The sequence below is a fragment of the Ammospiza caudacuta genome, chromosome 22 (genome assembly GCF_027887145.1).
Source record: "Ammospiza caudacuta isolate bAmmCau1 chromosome 22, bAmmCau1.pri, whole genome shotgun sequence".
Classification (NCBI taxonomy): Eukaryota; Metazoa; Chordata; class Aves; order Passeriformes; family Passerellidae; genus Ammospiza; species Ammospiza caudacuta.
This window is the reverse complement of record NC_080614.1, coordinates 10,290,430-10,306,640: the sequence shown is the minus strand read 5'-3', so window position 1 is coordinate 10,306,640 and position 16,211 is coordinate 10,290,430. Positions and strand designations below refer to the sequence as shown.

Here is a 16,211-nt window from a genome sequence, read left to right as displayed (position 1 = left end):
AAAAAGGGGGGGGAAAAATGTGGATAAATCCTAACAATAGGGGAAAAAGATGGATAAATCCTAATGGCTGGTGTGCAGGAGGGGCGGTCAGGGCTGTGTCCGTGCCGTGTCCGGTTCTGTCCGTGGCTCCGCGGGAGGCGGGTCCGTGCTGTTCCCGGTTCTGTCTCGGTGCTGCGGGAGGCGGATCGGAGCCGTGGCAGGGCTGGACCGGGGGCTGTGCCCGGTGACGTACCCGGTGCCGTAGCCGGTTCCGTGGGAGGCTGGGCTGTATCCGGTGGTATCCCCGGTGCCGTAGCCGGTTCCGTGGGAGGCTGGGCTGTATCCGGTGCTATTCCCGGTTCCATCCCCGGTTCCGTGGCGGTTCCGTGGGAGGCTGGGCTGTTCCCGGTGCTATTCCCGGTTCCATCCCCGGTTCGGTGGCGGTGCGGGAGGCGGGCCGGTGCTGTAGCCGGTTCCATCCCCGGTTCGGTGCCGGGAGGAGGCGGGCCGGTGCTGTAGCCGGTTCCATCCCCGGTTCGGTGCCGGGAGGAGGCGGGCCGGTGCTGTAGCCGGTTCCATCCCCGGTTCGGTGCCGGGAGGAGGCGGGCCGGTGCCGCGGGGGGCGGGCGCTGCCCGCGCTGAGCGCAGCCGGCGGGCGATGCGCTTCCTCCGCTGAGCGCAGCGCGGCCGAGCCCGAGCCGGCAGGATGACGGTGGAGTTCGAGGAGTGCATCAAGGACTCGCCCCGGTTCCGGTAAGCGCCGGGGCCTCCCCGGGAACGGCTCGGGGCGGTGCGGGGGGAACGGGAAGACGGGCAGGGCCGCGGCCGGGCGGACGGAGCGGGGCCCGGTCAGAGCGAGCCGGGCTCGGGCAGAGGGAGCCGGGCCCGGGCAGAGGGAACCGGGCCCGGGAAGGAAGGGCCGGAGCCGGGGCCGGGAAGGGCCGGAGCCCAGCGCGTTCTGCCGGCAGCCGGCGTTGCTCGGGCCGCAGGCGCTGCCCTGCCGTGCCCGCATCCCTCCCGCACCCCGACTTCCCGTTGCCCGCACCCTCCCTTCCATGTGCCCCTCTTCCCTCCGTGTGCCCCATCCGTCCTTGTGCCCCCCATCCCCCCGTGTCCCCATCCCTCCATGCCCCGCATCCCTCCGTGCCGCGCATCCCTCCGTGCCCCGCATCCATCCCTCCGTGTGCCCCATCCCTCCGTGCCCCGCATCCCTCCGTGCCCCGCTTCCGTTCCCCGCATCCCCGCTGCTCCCGGAGCTTGGCACGGGAACAATTCGGGGTTTTTGGGGCTCGCAGCGCCGGTCCCCGCCGGGAACGCGCATCCCCCGGGGCTCGGCCGGGCGGCGCTGCCAGGAGCCGCCCGCAGAGCCGCTCAAGGGGAATACACTCATTTTCCATGCGCTCACATTCCCGGCTCTCGGAGGGTGGATTTTTTAATTTTTTTTTTTTTTTTTAGCGGTCTTGGAGGAATCTGGGCTGTGACAACAAAGGCTCCGGCTTGGCTGTGCTCTCGCATCCACATCAGGCCGGGGCTGGCGGGGAAGGAGCCGGCAGCTGCCGCTCCATTGTGCCCAGGGCATCCTGGCTGCGTGTCTGGAGGGGCTGGGATGTGCTGGGATGTGCTGCTGCTGTTCGGGGAGAACAGAGCTCCCGCAGGCAGCGATCCCCGCCGCCCCAGCGCCGTCTGCATCAGCCAAATGCAGACAAAAGCCTGCAGGAGCGGCTGGGGCTGCCTGTGTGTGCAGGGGAAGGAGTTATTGGAGGGTGTCTCTGCTTCCTGCAGATGTTTTGTGTTGTTCCTGCTCGGAATCTTTTTGTTTATTGGGAAAAAAACAAACAAACAAAAAAAACCCAAGAAAAAGCAGCTTGCGTTTTGTTGGAAGTGTGTTTAGGAATGGTTTCTAAAGCATTGAATGGTTTTCTGAAGCATTTCTAGAAGTGGTTGGGGTGCAAAAGGGTTGCAGTGGTCTGTGGCTGAGGCCGGGCTGCCAAATTGGCATTTTGTGGTGCTGAGTGCTTGTGGAGGTAACACACGTGTGGCTGGGATGTGGGAAGGGTCACCCTGCACGTGGTTTTGTTGGGATCCTGCTGGGAGATCTGCTCATCCTGCAGGGAGAGAGATCCTGCAGGGAGATCCTGCTCATTCTACAGGGAGATCCTGCAGGGAGATCCTGCAGGGAGATCTGCTCATTCTCAGGGAGATCCTGCTCATTCTATAGGGAGATCTACTCATCCTCAGGTAGATCCTGCTGGGACATCTGTTAATTCTCAGGGAGATCCTGCAGGGAGATCCTGCTCATCCTCAGGTAGATCCTGCAGGGAGATCTCATTCTCAGGGAGATCTGCTCATTCTCAGGGAGATCCTGCTCTTCCTGCACTGCCAGGTGCTGGGCAGGGCCAGGTGAGATGACAGCTCTGGCATCATGGGACTTTTCATAGAGTGAGGCAGGAAATGCTTTCATCAACCCTCTGCTCACTTAGCATCCATTAGGATTTATCCACCTTTGTTTCCTGGTTTTTTCATCTATCATTAGGATTTACTCACCTTTTCCCCCCTTTTGTTTTGTATGTCATTAGGATTTATCCACTTTATTTCCCTTTTTTTTGGCCTTTCATTAGGATTTACCCACCTTTTTTCCCTATCATTAGGATTTATCCATCTTCTCCTCCCCCTTTCTTCCCACATATTATTAGGATTTACCCACCTTTATTTCCATTTTTTTTCACGTATCATTAGGATTTGCCCACCTTTTTCTCCTCTGTCATTAGGATTTAACCACCATCCCCCCTTTTTTTTATTCCACAAATCATTAGCATTTATCCACCTTTATCCCCCACTTTTTATCCACATATCATTAGGATTTACCCAGCTTTATTTCCTTTTTTCCCCTATCATTAGGATTTACCCATCTTTATTCCCCTTTTCCCCCCTATCATTAGGATTTACCCACCTTTATTTCCCCTTTTTCCCCCCTATCATTAGGATTTACCCACCTTTATTCCCCTTTTTTTCCCACATATTATTAGGATTTACCCACCTTTATTTTCCCCACATATCATTAGGATTACCCACCTTTATTCCCTTTTTTTTTCCTGTCATCCCACCCCATTGTGCTGCAGAGCACGTGAACGGCAGGGTGGCCCCGAGCCAGAGCTGTGACCTCACTGTCCAGCTGTCTGTCTGTCTGTCTGTCTGTCCCACATGGCACTGACCCTTTTCCTGCTGACGTCAGCCCTGATTGATCTGTTTATTTATTTATTTTGCCCCTGGTGTGTGTGTGTGGGCTCCAGGCCAGGTTTTTCAGCATCATTCTGCTCTGTCCATGAAAACAAAACAGCTCTCAGAGCCCTCCCTTGGACCTTGATCAAAACCACTTATTTAAGGCTGGAATTATGAACTATTTCCCCCATGGCCAGACACAGAATCTCTGTAAGAGGGAGAACAAGAGATTAGACATTTCAGGAGCTTGGGCATTTCAGGAGGGTTGGAATATGTGCAGCAGGGGAATATTTAAATTATGAACACCTCATATAGTGAGAAATTCTAATGTTAGGAGGGGAAAGAAGAATCAAGTTGAGTTATTGAGAATTTACACTTTGAATATTCAGAAATCCTAACATTAGAAGGAAAAAAAGGAACCAAGTTGAATTATTCAGAACTGACACCTCAAATATTGGGAAATTGTGATGTTAGGAGGGGAAAAAAGGAATCAAGTGGAATTATTGAGAATTTATACCTCTAATATTGAGAAATCCTGACATTAGAAGGAAAAAAAATTAAGCTAGTTGAGTTATTCACAATTTACACCTTGAATATTGAGAAATCCTGATGCTAGAGGGGAAAAGAAGACTCAAGGTGAATTATTCGGAGCTTACACCTTGAATATTGAGAAATCCTGATGTTAGAAGGAAGAAAACAGAAACAAGTTGAATTACTCAGACTTGACACCTCAATTATTGAGAAATCTTGATGTTAGAAGGAAGGAAGGGAACTAAGTTGAGTTTTTCAGAATTTACACCTCAAGTATTGAGATAATCCTGATGTTAGAAGGAAAAAAAGGAACTGAGTTGAATTACTGAGAATTTGCACCTCAAATATTGAGAAATTCTGATTTTAGGAGGAAAAAGAACTGAAATACTCAGACTTTACACCTCAGATATTGAGAAATCTTGATGTTAGAGGGAAAAAGAAGAACCCAGTTGAAACATTCAGAGTTTACACCTCAAATATTGAGAAATCCTGATGTCAAATCCCCCTCATCACTTCCTACCTGATAAGTTCCAGTTCCTACAAAGAAAATTGACTTTTTTTGATGTTTCAAATGCCATTATTTAGATGTGTCTCAGCTCCAGCTTGGCAGATAAAGCTGATTTCTGCCAGGCACTTGCAGAGGCGTGGCTGCAGTTCAGGTAAACAATTTAATGACCTGGCAGGACCTGTTCTTGCACCTCTGAGGGTTTTTATCTCCCAGCAGGAGTTTGGGAAATCTAGGAACACTCTTTGTGGGAATGGATTTGTAGAGAATTCCTAAATCCACTGAGAAATCCAATTTAATCAGTCCTCTGCTCACTTACCATCCATTGGGATTTATCCACCTTTATTTCCCGGGTTTTTTTTGCCTGCCATTGGGACCTATGCACCTTTTTTCCCCTATCATTAGGATATTCAATCATATATTTATATTTGTATATTTTTAGAATATAGTTATGTATATATTTATGTTTCAATATATTATATATAATATAAAATATATAATTATATATTTTATATATTTATATAGTAGTATATAATATAGTTATATATTGTATATATTTATATATTTATATAAAATTATTAATTCTTTTTATATTTATATTTATATTTATATTTATATTTATATTTATATTTATATATTTAGGTACTGGCTTGGGTTTTTTTTTTTTTTTTTGTAAGGTATTATTTATATATAAAAATTCTGCTCAGAGTGGACGGAATGAGGCTGAAGGCCCAGTTTGGTGTCAGGGCTTAGCAGGGAACAGCTGAATTTTGGAGAGGTTTTTGCTCTGGATTATTTTGGGCAGGAAGGTTGGGAGCTGTAACCTGAGCTGCAGGAAGGATTTGGGATTTGGAATTTGGGGTTTTGGGTTTGGGTTGGCTGCAGCTGTCCCTGAGTTTGTCCCACAGCACTGCCACCCTCAGCTTCAAAATCAAAAATTAATTTTAATTAATTTCCTACTTACAGAACTCTCAGCTTCAATATCAAAAATTCATTTATTTCCCACTTATAATACTTTATTAATTACATTCAGTTTATTAGCTGAAAATATCTATTTATCTATTTTAGTTTATCTGGTTTAACTTTGGGGTCTTCCCACAGGGATATTTGGGGTCTTTATAAAGAGATTTTTGGTGTCTTCCCACGGAGATATTTGGTGTCTTCATAAAGAAATATTTGGGTTTTTCCCACAGGGATATTTGGGGTCTTCCCACAATATTATTATTTACAAAACTGGAAAGCTCCTGAAGTGGAGGAAGGAATGAAAATCAGATTTTGGACTCCCAGGCTCTTCTTTAGCGGTGGCCCCTTTAAATCCTGGTTTCATAACTATGAAATTTCAGCCACAGGATGAATTCTTTTATTTAAAAAAAATGAATTTTTCTGGTTTTGCTTAAAATTAAACCAGGCTTCTGCTGGCTTGGTTATCTGGAATAAAGAAAAGAGCCCTTGAAAGGGACCTGGAGTCCAAGTCTGGCTGAATTTTGAGAACAGGACAAAATGTTTTTGTGAGCTTGAGGGTTTTTGGGTTGTTTTTATTTCTTTCCTTGTTTGCTTCCCTCTCTCAGGGCTGGATTGGGATTCCAGGCATTCGCTGGGTGCAGCTCCCCAAGTGTTTGTTCCACTCAGGGATTTCTGAGCTTTATCTAAGGTAAAGTTTTGCTCAGAAATGAGGGTGGAGGAGAGGAGGTGATAAAAAAGCAGAATTCAGGGGGTTTCTGGGAAAAAAAAGGGGGAATTTGTTCCCTTTTTGACAGCAATTCCAGGCTTGGAGGGAGGAGGGAACATGGAAAAATGAGATTTTTTTTTACCTGGCAGCTGCTTTTCCTTCTTTGGGGCAATGCAGGGTTAAAATCTGGGAATGGGAATTTGAGGAGCAGAATTCCCTGCCTGGAGGGGGTGGAGCAATGGGAGTTGTGTTCCTTGTAATTAATTAAGGAATTAATTGTGGGCCTTAATCCCAGGCTGTGGGGGGATTTGGGGTGAATTGGGGGTCAGTTGGGGATGAATTGGGGGTGATTTAGAGGTGAAGAGCCAATAGTAAAATATATTATATTAATTATAAATTATATTAATAGCAAATATCATTTGACATTTTATTAATTATAAATAAATGTAAGATACAAATATAATATATAATAGATGGAAAAGATATTATTATTATTTATTATTATTGTATTAATTATAAGTAAATGTAAGATACAAATATAGTCTAAAATATAATAATAAAATATATACATATTATTATATTAATTATAAATAAGTGTAACATACAAATATATAATATATAATAGTTTAAAAGATAATATTTTAATTAATTATTATTATATTAATTATAAATAAATGTAAAATACAAATATAATTTATATAAATATAAACTAGAAATCTTAATTAATATTCTATTAATTATAAATAAATAAAATTATAAATCTTATATAGAATATGAAGTATAAATATAATACAAAAATATTAATTAATATTATGATTATTATAAATATTATTATATCTATTTTCTTTATAATAAATTTATTTATTATAATTAACTAGGTATTGTATCTAAATATTAATAAAAAATATTTTATTTTTGTTTCGTTATTTATTAATTTATTATTTTATTTATATTTATTTATTAATAAGATAAATTAATATTGATGATATTGATAAGTACAAATAAATAGTAATGAATTATTTTATTTGTTATTTAGAAATATTAATATGTACCCATGATGATGCGTGTCTGTGACACGGGGCTGATGGCCCAGCTCATGGGTGGCACGTGCCAGAGCCCGGTGCTCACCCAGCCCTGCAATCAGCCCTGAGCGGCACCGTCCCAAGAGATCCTGTCACATCAGGGGCTGCTGCAGGGTTTAACCCTTTCCGTTCTCTGGGAACTGCGGCCGCTCCCAGCTGCTGTGAGAGCACAGAGGGGCTGCCAGGACGTGGGATGAGCTCCCGGGATGTTTAATGGGAATATCACACACCCTGCACGCTCAGGGGTTGTGCCAGGCTCTGGGGAAGCATCCCCAGGCTTTGGAATGCTCATGATACCTTGGAATGCTCAGGATAAACTCTCAGGATGTTTAATTGCAATAAAAGGCCCTGCACACACAGGAGTGGGCTTTTCTCAGCACCCAGGGGTTGTGCCAGGCATTGGGATGCTCAGGATGAGCTCACAGGATTTTCAGTGGCAATAAAACACCCTGCACACTCTGGGGTGGGGATCCCCAGCACCCCGGGCTTGTACCAGACTTTAGAATGATCAGGATGAGCTCCCAGGATGTTTAATAAGTATAAAAAGCCCTGCACACGCAGGGGTGGGGATCCTCAGCACCCAGGGCTTGTGCCAGGCTCTAGGGAAGCACCCCCAGGCTTGGCAGAGCTGGGGGATGCAGAGATCTCCTGAGCAGCCCTTCAAGCCTTGTCCTTGTCCTGCTCCATTCCAGCTCAGGGACACGCTGCTGTTCCCACAGCTCAGCCTCGGGGCACAGTGTCCCCCCTCTGTTCTCTGATAAACCCAGACTTTGGCAGCGGGGCAGGGTTTGTCCCCAGGATGGCAGAAACAGCCACCACAGTGCTGGCACTGACCCAGCAGGAGGGGCCTCTGCCTTTTTCCTTTTTCCTTTTTCCTTTTTCCTTTTTCCTTTTTCCTTTTTCCTTTTTCCTTTTTCCTTTTTCCTTTTTCCTTTTTCCTTTTTCCTTTTTCTTTCCTTTTCCTTTCCTTTTCCCTCCTCTTCTCCTTTCCTCTCCCCTTCCCTCTCTTCCTTTCCGTTTCCTTTCCCCTTCCCCACATTTCCCCACCTTCCCTCATTCCCAGATTTCCTTTTTAACTTCCTCCTTCCTCTTCTCCTCCTTTCCTCTCCCCTTCCCTCCTTTCCTTTCCCCTTTTCCACCTTTCCTCACCGATCCCTTCACCCTTTTCCTCATTTTCCTCCTTTTCCCTCCTTTCCTTTCCCCATTCCCACCTTTCCCCACCTTCCCCCATTCCCACATTTCCTGCTCTGCCCACCTGGCATTTGGGGGCCGTGGAGGCAGCAAAATGACATTTTTTTGAGGCAACAAAGTGACATTTTTTTGAGGAGGGACATCCTGCCTTTGATTCCCAGAGTGGAATCCGAGCCAGATTGAGCCGGGGAGTTGGGAAGGAGGCGAGGAGCTCTTGATGTGCCACTGACTCATCTGAGCTGGGAGATAAAGCACGAAACTGTGGGATGGTGCCAGCTCCCAAACTGGGCTGAGAGCCTGGAAACCTCCAGGATTTGGGATGGGGGAGATGGCACAGCCAGGTTTGTGGGCTTTCATCTCAGCTCCTGAGCCTTCACCTCACCTGGGGGTGACAGGTGGGTGCACACAGGAAATCAGGAGTGAATTTTAGCTGAATGCTCAGTGTGGAGGATGGAAATATGGGAATCCTGTGGGGCTGAGTCCTGCTCTGCCCTGGGCTTGGGGCTGGAGTTATGCTCTGCTCAGCCCCATTCCTACAAGGCCAGCTTTGTTCTGCCTGCAGCACAGAGGATGCTTTCATTTTCTTCCTCATCCATGTTTCCTGCCTGATGATTCCCCCTTCCCTCAACAATTTGGCTTTTTCTGTGAGCCTGGGAATGCAGGACATTCTCAGGGATGCTTTTCCTGCATCCAGAGGGGATTCGGGACCTCAGAGGGATGGGACAGGCAGCAGGAAATCTGGGAATGGGGGAAATGTGGGGAAGGGAAAAAGGGAAAAGGGAAAAGGAAAGGGGAAAGGGGGAAAAGGAAAGGGGAAAGGGGAGAGAGAGCACCCACAGCACGTGAGGTACTCCCTTCCAAAAATAATCCAAAATCCCCTCCAAAATGTCCTTTCCCACACCTGGAGCACTGACACGCTGATTTTTCATGTGGGGATGAATTCCACAGCCACATTCCCCTGAAAAGTGGGACTGTGCCCCAGCCCCTGAGGGGAATAAATCAAAATTAGGGATGAGCAGCTCCAGGGCTTTCATTCACACTCCTCCAGCAGCCCCATAAACTCTCACCCTTTTAGGAGAGGGTTGTGGCACTGGGAAAAAATCTCAATTTTGTGGCACAGCAAATTCCATCTGGCACCAGTGGGAAGGTGCCAAATTGTCACTTATCACCCAAATGGCACCAAGAGGAAGGGGCAGGGGCTTGGTGCCACTGCAGGGCTGCCTTTGGCACGAAAAGCCTTTTCAGCCCCAAACAAAGCCAGCCCAGAGGTTGGGGAGCTCCAGCTCCAGCCAAGGCCCAGAGGAGGAGGGGAAAAATGGAAAAAAATTAGAAATAAAGAGCATTTAGTGCTGAAAGAGATCCCTGCTGGGGGAAGTCTCAACAAAAGCTGCTGGAGCTCCTCCAGCCCTGTGGGTAAACGGTGCCACCAAGGTCACTTGGGGAGAAGACAGAACTGTTTGAGGCCGTTTTTTTTTTTATTTAAATCCATTTTGCTTGTCAAAGAAAGCAAACAAATGTCTAAAGGGTCTTGTGGCACAGAATGTGTCTTTCTTCAGCTCAGGAATAGAATATTCCTGTGTTCAGGGCTGCCTGTGCAGTTCCACTCTTGTGCCAGGCATTTCTCACTGGGGTTTCCTAAAAGCACCCGGGAGCTGTGGTGCCAAAATCTTCTGCTAAAATCAAAAATCAGCTAAAATCAACCCCGCAGCTGGACTGTTCCCCTGAAAAAAAAAAGAAAATTAAAAATTAATTAATATTCAGTGCAGAGAGGAAGGTGGGGATGCATTCAGGGATAAATTCCTACAGTGAGCTCAAGGTGGGAGCTGCAGAAAAATAAAAATATTCAGAGCAGAAAGGAAGGCAGGGTCCATCCAGGCCTGGAACCAGTTCCAGAATAATTTACCCAGAATAAATCCCTGCAGGGAGCTGCAGGTGAGTGGTGCTGAGCAGGTGATTTCCAGAAAATTCCAGATGTTCCTGGGGAGGTTTGGCTGGGAGTTGCCAGGGAAAAACCCGTTATCATCAGATCCATGACATCAGGAGTGCATTAGGAGGGCTAAGGAAGGATTTCATCTCTAAGCCGTTAAATCCTGCAATAATTGAGGTTGGAAGAAACCTCTGGAGGTCACCAAATCCTCATGACCTTCCCCAAGTAGCTCCTTGGTGCTGCAGGAGCTTGGAGAAAAACACTCAAATATTGATTAAATTTAATTTAAGTTGATTAAATTCCAATTCCCGACTCTTAAAATCGGAGCAGAAACGAGAAGAAAAATGGGAAGAAGAAGAAAAAGGAATGGGATTTTGTGTGCATTATAAAACTCCATCTTTTCTGCTGGAAACTGCCAGGTTTTTGCTAAATATTAATGTTTAAAAAGTCAACTAAACACAGCATGCAACCAAAACTCTGCAATCTTACTCATCCTGCTTCAAAGCCTTGTCTAAACATCCACCTCCAGCGTCTCAGGGAGGGGAAGGAGCTGTAAACTGACATTTAACAAATTCCAGACAGGAATTGGGGTTTTTTGGGGCTCTGTAAAAACCTCCTGAGCTCTGCTGCCAGAGCCAGAGCTGAGTTCGGGCACAGAAATGGAGAAAAGTTCATTTAGGGGTTGTGCAGCTGCCTAAATCTCAGTGAAAATTGGGGGAAACAAACACCAGGAAATGTCTGTGAAGTGAAAATAAGATTTGGGCATTAAAAAGAGGATTTGGGGTGGTGGAGCTCTGTGGGAGAGGAGCTGGAACTGAAGGATTTGGTGAAAAAATCTGAATTTTTGAGGAACCACTGGAAGGAAGAAGAGGTTTTTCATCAGGCTTTAAAAAAACCAACCAGAAGAGAATAAAATAATGAAGAGAGAGATGATTTTGGCGTCACAGCCTGAATTTCTGCTGTTCCACCTGGAAGAATTTGATGAAAAATTCAAAATTTTGAGGAACCGCTGCAATGAAGAAGAGATTTTTCAGCAGGCCTTTGGGAAAAAAAACCTGAAATGAGGATAAAACTATGAAGAGAGAGATGATTTTGGTGAATTTCTGCTGTTCCACCTGGATTTTCTCCTCCTGCTCCCACTGGCACAGCCTCCACCTCTCCATGGTGCCCTCGGCCATCTGCGGAGAGATTTTAGTCAAGATGAGAATCCAGCTGATTCCATTATCCTGGAATAAAAACCAGGAGAGCCCAAGCACTGCAAACAGCTCTTCAGTGCCATTCCTCCATTAAGAAATTGCTGTGAGGGGGAAAAACACCCCTTTTATCCCAAGGACAGGGACATTTTAATGATGAGGTAAATCCCCTCCACACTCCTCAGCTCACAAAAGGGGCAGTAAATGAATTATTCTTTATAAAACCTAACATGAACCTCAGGCAAGGTGATAAAACAATTCAATTTTAAATTTTTTTAGTGACTTAAATATGAGTGGCTTTAAAATTATTTTTACAAGCTGTTTTTCCTTGGGTTTTTCCCACTTATTCCAAATTTTGGGTGAAGCAGCAATTTCCAGAGGGAGGGAAATCAGCAGGGAATGGAGATGTCAGGGAAGGGAAGCCGCAGGAGGCACAGAGCTGGAAATTGGAGAATTTAGCAATTTCTGGCTGCTCAGGGTGGTTGAAAGGACAGGTAGCAGAAAATCTCATTGCTGCAGCAGTGCCAGCAGATCAGATCCCTGTGGAATTAGCATAACTCCTGCTATAAATAGATTTATCTGGGCCAGAGCAGAGCTCGGCTGCTTTTGCCCACAGTCACCTCCAAACAAAGCAGCTCCTGGGGGCTCGGGGGCTCTTCTGGGATTCAAAGGAGATTTTTGGGGATGATCCCACTGAGGGGGCAGAGATTGCACTGAACCAGCCTCTCCTTTTTGTGGCAGCCAAGCTACCAGCAAAAAACCTTTGCCAAAAAAGCTCCTTGCCAAAAAACCTGTCCCAAAATCTCCTCGCCAAAAAACCATTACCAAAAAATAATGGGAAATGGGAAATGGGAAATGGGATGATGGGAAATTGGATAATGGGAAATGGGATGATGAACAATGGGAAATGGAAATGGGATAATGGACAGTGGGAAATGGGATGATGGACAGTGGGAAATGGAAATGGGATAATGGGAAGTGGAAATGGGATGATGGACAGTGGGAAATGGGATAATGGGATAATGGGAAGTGGAAATGGGATAATGGACAGTGGGAAATGGAAATGGGATAATTGGAAGTGGGAAATGGGATAATGGACAGTGGGAAATGGGATAATGGACAGTGGGAAATGGGATGATGAACAGTGGGAAATGGAAATGGGATAATGGACAGTGGGAAATGGGATAATGGACGGTGGGAAATGGGATAATGGGATAATGGGAAGTGGAAATGGGATGATGGACAGTGGGAAATGGGATAATGGGATAATGGGAAGCCAGACCCAGCATGACAAGGCCCAGCCTTGGCAGGGGATCAGGGAATCTCACAGAGCAGGACTGTGGGGCTGCAGCCAAGGGAACACAGCCCCAGTGTGGGGCTCACAGGGAGCTGCTGTGGGGGCTGCCACAAGGGAGGGCATTGACCCCCTGCCCGGGCTGTCCCTGCCCAGGGAGCCCCAGGAGACAGTGGGAAAGGGGGAAAAGAAGAGAAAAGGGGAAAAAGAAAAGAGGAAAAAGAAGAGCAAAGGGTGAGGCAGCAGGAAAAGAGGAAAAAGAAAATAGGAAAAAGAAGAGCAAAGGGGGAAAAGAACAGAAAATAGAGAGGCAGTGGGAAAAGAAGAGAAAAGAGGAAGAGAAGAGCACAGGGAGAGGCAGCTGAGCTGGAGCAGCACATGCAGCATTTCCAGCAGAGCCGCTGGAATCTGGGTCAGGCTCAGTCTGGAGCTGCCTCGTCAGCACAGCAGGGCTGGACTAAATCCATCTGTCCATCCGTCCATCCGTCCATGCATCCCCGGGGTGCCCAGAGAGCTGTCCACACCCCCGGGGTGGCACTGAGGGCACCGAGGGCATGGCACAGCCAGCAGGGCTGGGATGGGATGGGATGGGATGGGATGGGATGGGATGGGATGGGATGGGATGGGCTGGGATGGGATGGGATGGGATGGGATGGGGGCTCCTGCGGGGGACACAGCCCTGGGCCACCAGACAGCCCAACCCTGGGAATTTGGCTGCCCAGGGGTTTGTCCCAGGCTTGGCACTGATCTCCATCCCAAGGGAGCCATAAATGTTGGGTTTTACTTTGGGCCTGTGCTGGAATTGCATCCCCCAGCACAGCCAGGAGGTGGGGACAGGGACAAAAGGGGATAAATGACATGGGGATGGGGGTAAAAGGATGGGGGCAGGGGTAAATGGGGATAAATGGAATGAGAACAGGGTAAGAGGGGACAAAGGACATGGGGACAAGGGATCCCTTTCCCAGGGATCTGATCCTGCTCAGGAGCTTGGCAAGGATGGTGAGAGGAGGGAGCAGCAGGATGGGAATCCCAGATTTCCACTCCAGGATCTCAATTCCCAGTTTCTTTTTCTCTTTAAACTCCCAAGGTTATCCCGAATTTCCCCTCCTTACCCTCACACACCTGTGGCTGTGCCCTGAGCTCTCCCAGGAGGAAAAATCCCTGGAATTCAGCAGGGCCTGGGCAGGATGGGGCTGCCATGGATACTGTCACCATGGAGCTGTTGTCATGGTGACCCTGCTGTGGATGGAGGAAAGGGAAAGGGAAAGGGAAAGGGAAAGGGAAAGGGAAAGGGAAAGGGAAAGGGAAAGGATTCCCCTCTGAATTCCTGCTGGAAGGTTTTTTTTTTAGGAATTCCTCACTCACCCAGTGAGGTTTATTCCCCTCTGAGTTCATTCTGGAAGGGATTTTTTAGAAATTCCTCACTCAGTGGAGTTTATTCCCCTCTGAGTTCATTCTGGAAGGGATTTTTTAGGAATTCCTCACTCAGGCGTTGCCATCACAAGGTACCAAATCTCTGCTCTGACTGTGGCACTCCTGATTTATGGTCCATCCAAAAGGGGAGAGTTTGGCAGCTGGGAACAGCTGGGAACAGCTGGAACAGCTCAGGGGAGCTCCAAACCCCTCCTTTCCAGCTGGGAGAGGCTTTTGTGGAGATTTTAGGGTGGGAGAGGCAGAAATTAGCCAGAGCTGGAGCTGGCAGAGGCGCAGGAAGAGGGAGGGAAGCTTCCGGAAGCATTCCTGCTCCTGCTGCAGGGATCTGTGCCCTGGGAGCTGGCTGGGATCCCACTGGGATGAGCTGACTCGGAGCTGGAGCTGCTCTGGGGCAGCTGGGGAAGGGAAAATCCCCAGGATGATTTTTAGATGGTGACTGAGAGAGGCTTTATGTATCATTTTTGGTCTAATTTTCTAATTTTTGGCATAATTTTTTATATAATTTTCGATTTTTCTGCGTAACTTTTTGCCTAACATTCTATTTCTCAGCATAATTTTCTGCCTAATTTTCATCATAATTTTCTGGCCTAATTTTCTTTATAATTTTCTTCATAATTTCCTGCATCATTTTTGGCTTAATTTTCTATATAATTTTCTATTTTTCTGTGTAATTTTCTGCCTAATTTTCATTATAACTTTTGGCCTAATTTTCGTCCTAATTTCCCGCGTCACTTTTTACCTAATTTTGTATTTTTTGACATAATTTCCTGCGTAATTTTTTGCCTAATTTTGTATTTTTTGTCACAATTTCCCCTGGATCCCTTTCCCAGTGATCCTTTCCCTGGATCCCTTTAGCATGCAGCTGCTCCTGGCTGGAACTGGAGCCATAACGAACTCACAGCTCGTTATCTCTGGGGCTATAAAACCATTCCTGGTGGGATTTTGGCCACGTTCTGGGTGATTTTTGCCATTTCTGAGCCAATCCAAATGCACAGAGCAGGGCTGTGGGGATCTCTGAGGGAGCTCAGCCTCGTCTGGCAGTGGAAAGGGCTTGGGGGGAGGCCAGGGATTGTTGTGCAAAAAGAAAAAGGAAAAAATCCTGGCAGGGCTTCAGCAGGAAGGGAGAGCGGCAGGAAACGCTCGGGGCACGGGGCCAGGACAGGCTCAGGCTGGGACAGAGCTTCATTCAGAGCTTTTTGGGGTGAAAAGAGCCAGTTCTGGGACAGAGCTTCATTCAGAGCTTTTTGGGGTGAAAAGAGCCAGTTCTGGGACAGAGCTTCATTCAGAGCTTTTTGGGGTGAAAAGAGTCAGTTCTTGGCCAGTTCTGGGACAGAGCTTCATTGAAATCATTTTGGGGTGAAAAGAGTCAGTTCTTGGTCAGCTCTGGGGGTAGAGCTTCTTTCAGAGTATTTTGGGGTGAAAAGAGACGGTTCTTGGCTAGACCTGGGGACAGAGCTTGATTCTAATTATTCAAATATTCATTTTGGGGTGAAAAGATTCACTTCTTGGCTGGGCTGAACATGGCTAGGGTTTGTTCAGGAGGCACAGATGGGATGGGATGGGATCCATGGGATGGGATCCATGGGATGGGAATGGATTCTCATTCCCACATTCCTCCAGGATGGAGCAGAATTGGGACAGAGCTTGATTCAAATCATTTTGGGGTGAAAAGATTCAGTTCTTGGCTGAGTTGGGTTCCTGCAGATCCATGGGATGGGAATGGGAATGGGAATGGGAATGGGAATGGGAATAGGAATGGGAGTGGTGGGGAGCAGATGTGGATTCTCATTCCCAGATGCCTCCAGGATGGAGCAGCATTGGGACATCACCTTATTTCAATTATTTTGGGGTGAAAAGATTCAGTTCTTGGGTTGGGTTGGGTTCCTGCAGCTGGGAGAGGCTGAGAGTCCCTGGGATTTGCTCGGGAGGCACAAATGGGATGGGAGTGGGGATGGACTGGGATGGAAATGGGAATGGGATGGGGATGGGAATAGGGATGGGATGGGATTTATAGGATAGAATGGGAATGGGGTGGAATGGGAATGGGAATGGGGATGGGAAGAGGGATGGGATGGGATGGGATTTATGGGATAGAATGGGAATGGGGTGGGATGGGAATGGTGAGGAGCAGACATGGATTCCCACTCCCGGATTCCTTGGGGATGGTGCTGAGGTGGCATTTCCTCA

The 16,211-nt window shown here is 47.1% G+C and overlaps 1 protein-coding gene across 1 annotated transcript in view; it reads left to right on the top strand.

The window, feature by feature from the left end:
• The first annotated feature begins 522 nt into the window (after positions 1–522).
• The window catches only part of ACAP3 (ArfGAP with coiled-coil, ankyrin repeat and PH domains 3), a 35,568-nt gene continuing 19,879 nt past the window's right edge, over positions 523–16,211 (top strand). The window contains exon 1 of the mRNA XM_058818651.1: positions 523–732. Within this exon, the coding sequence (XP_058674634.1) occupies positions 686–732 (47 nt within the window). The 5' untranslated portion in view covers positions 523–685. The remainder of the gene's footprint in view (positions 733–16,211) is intronic.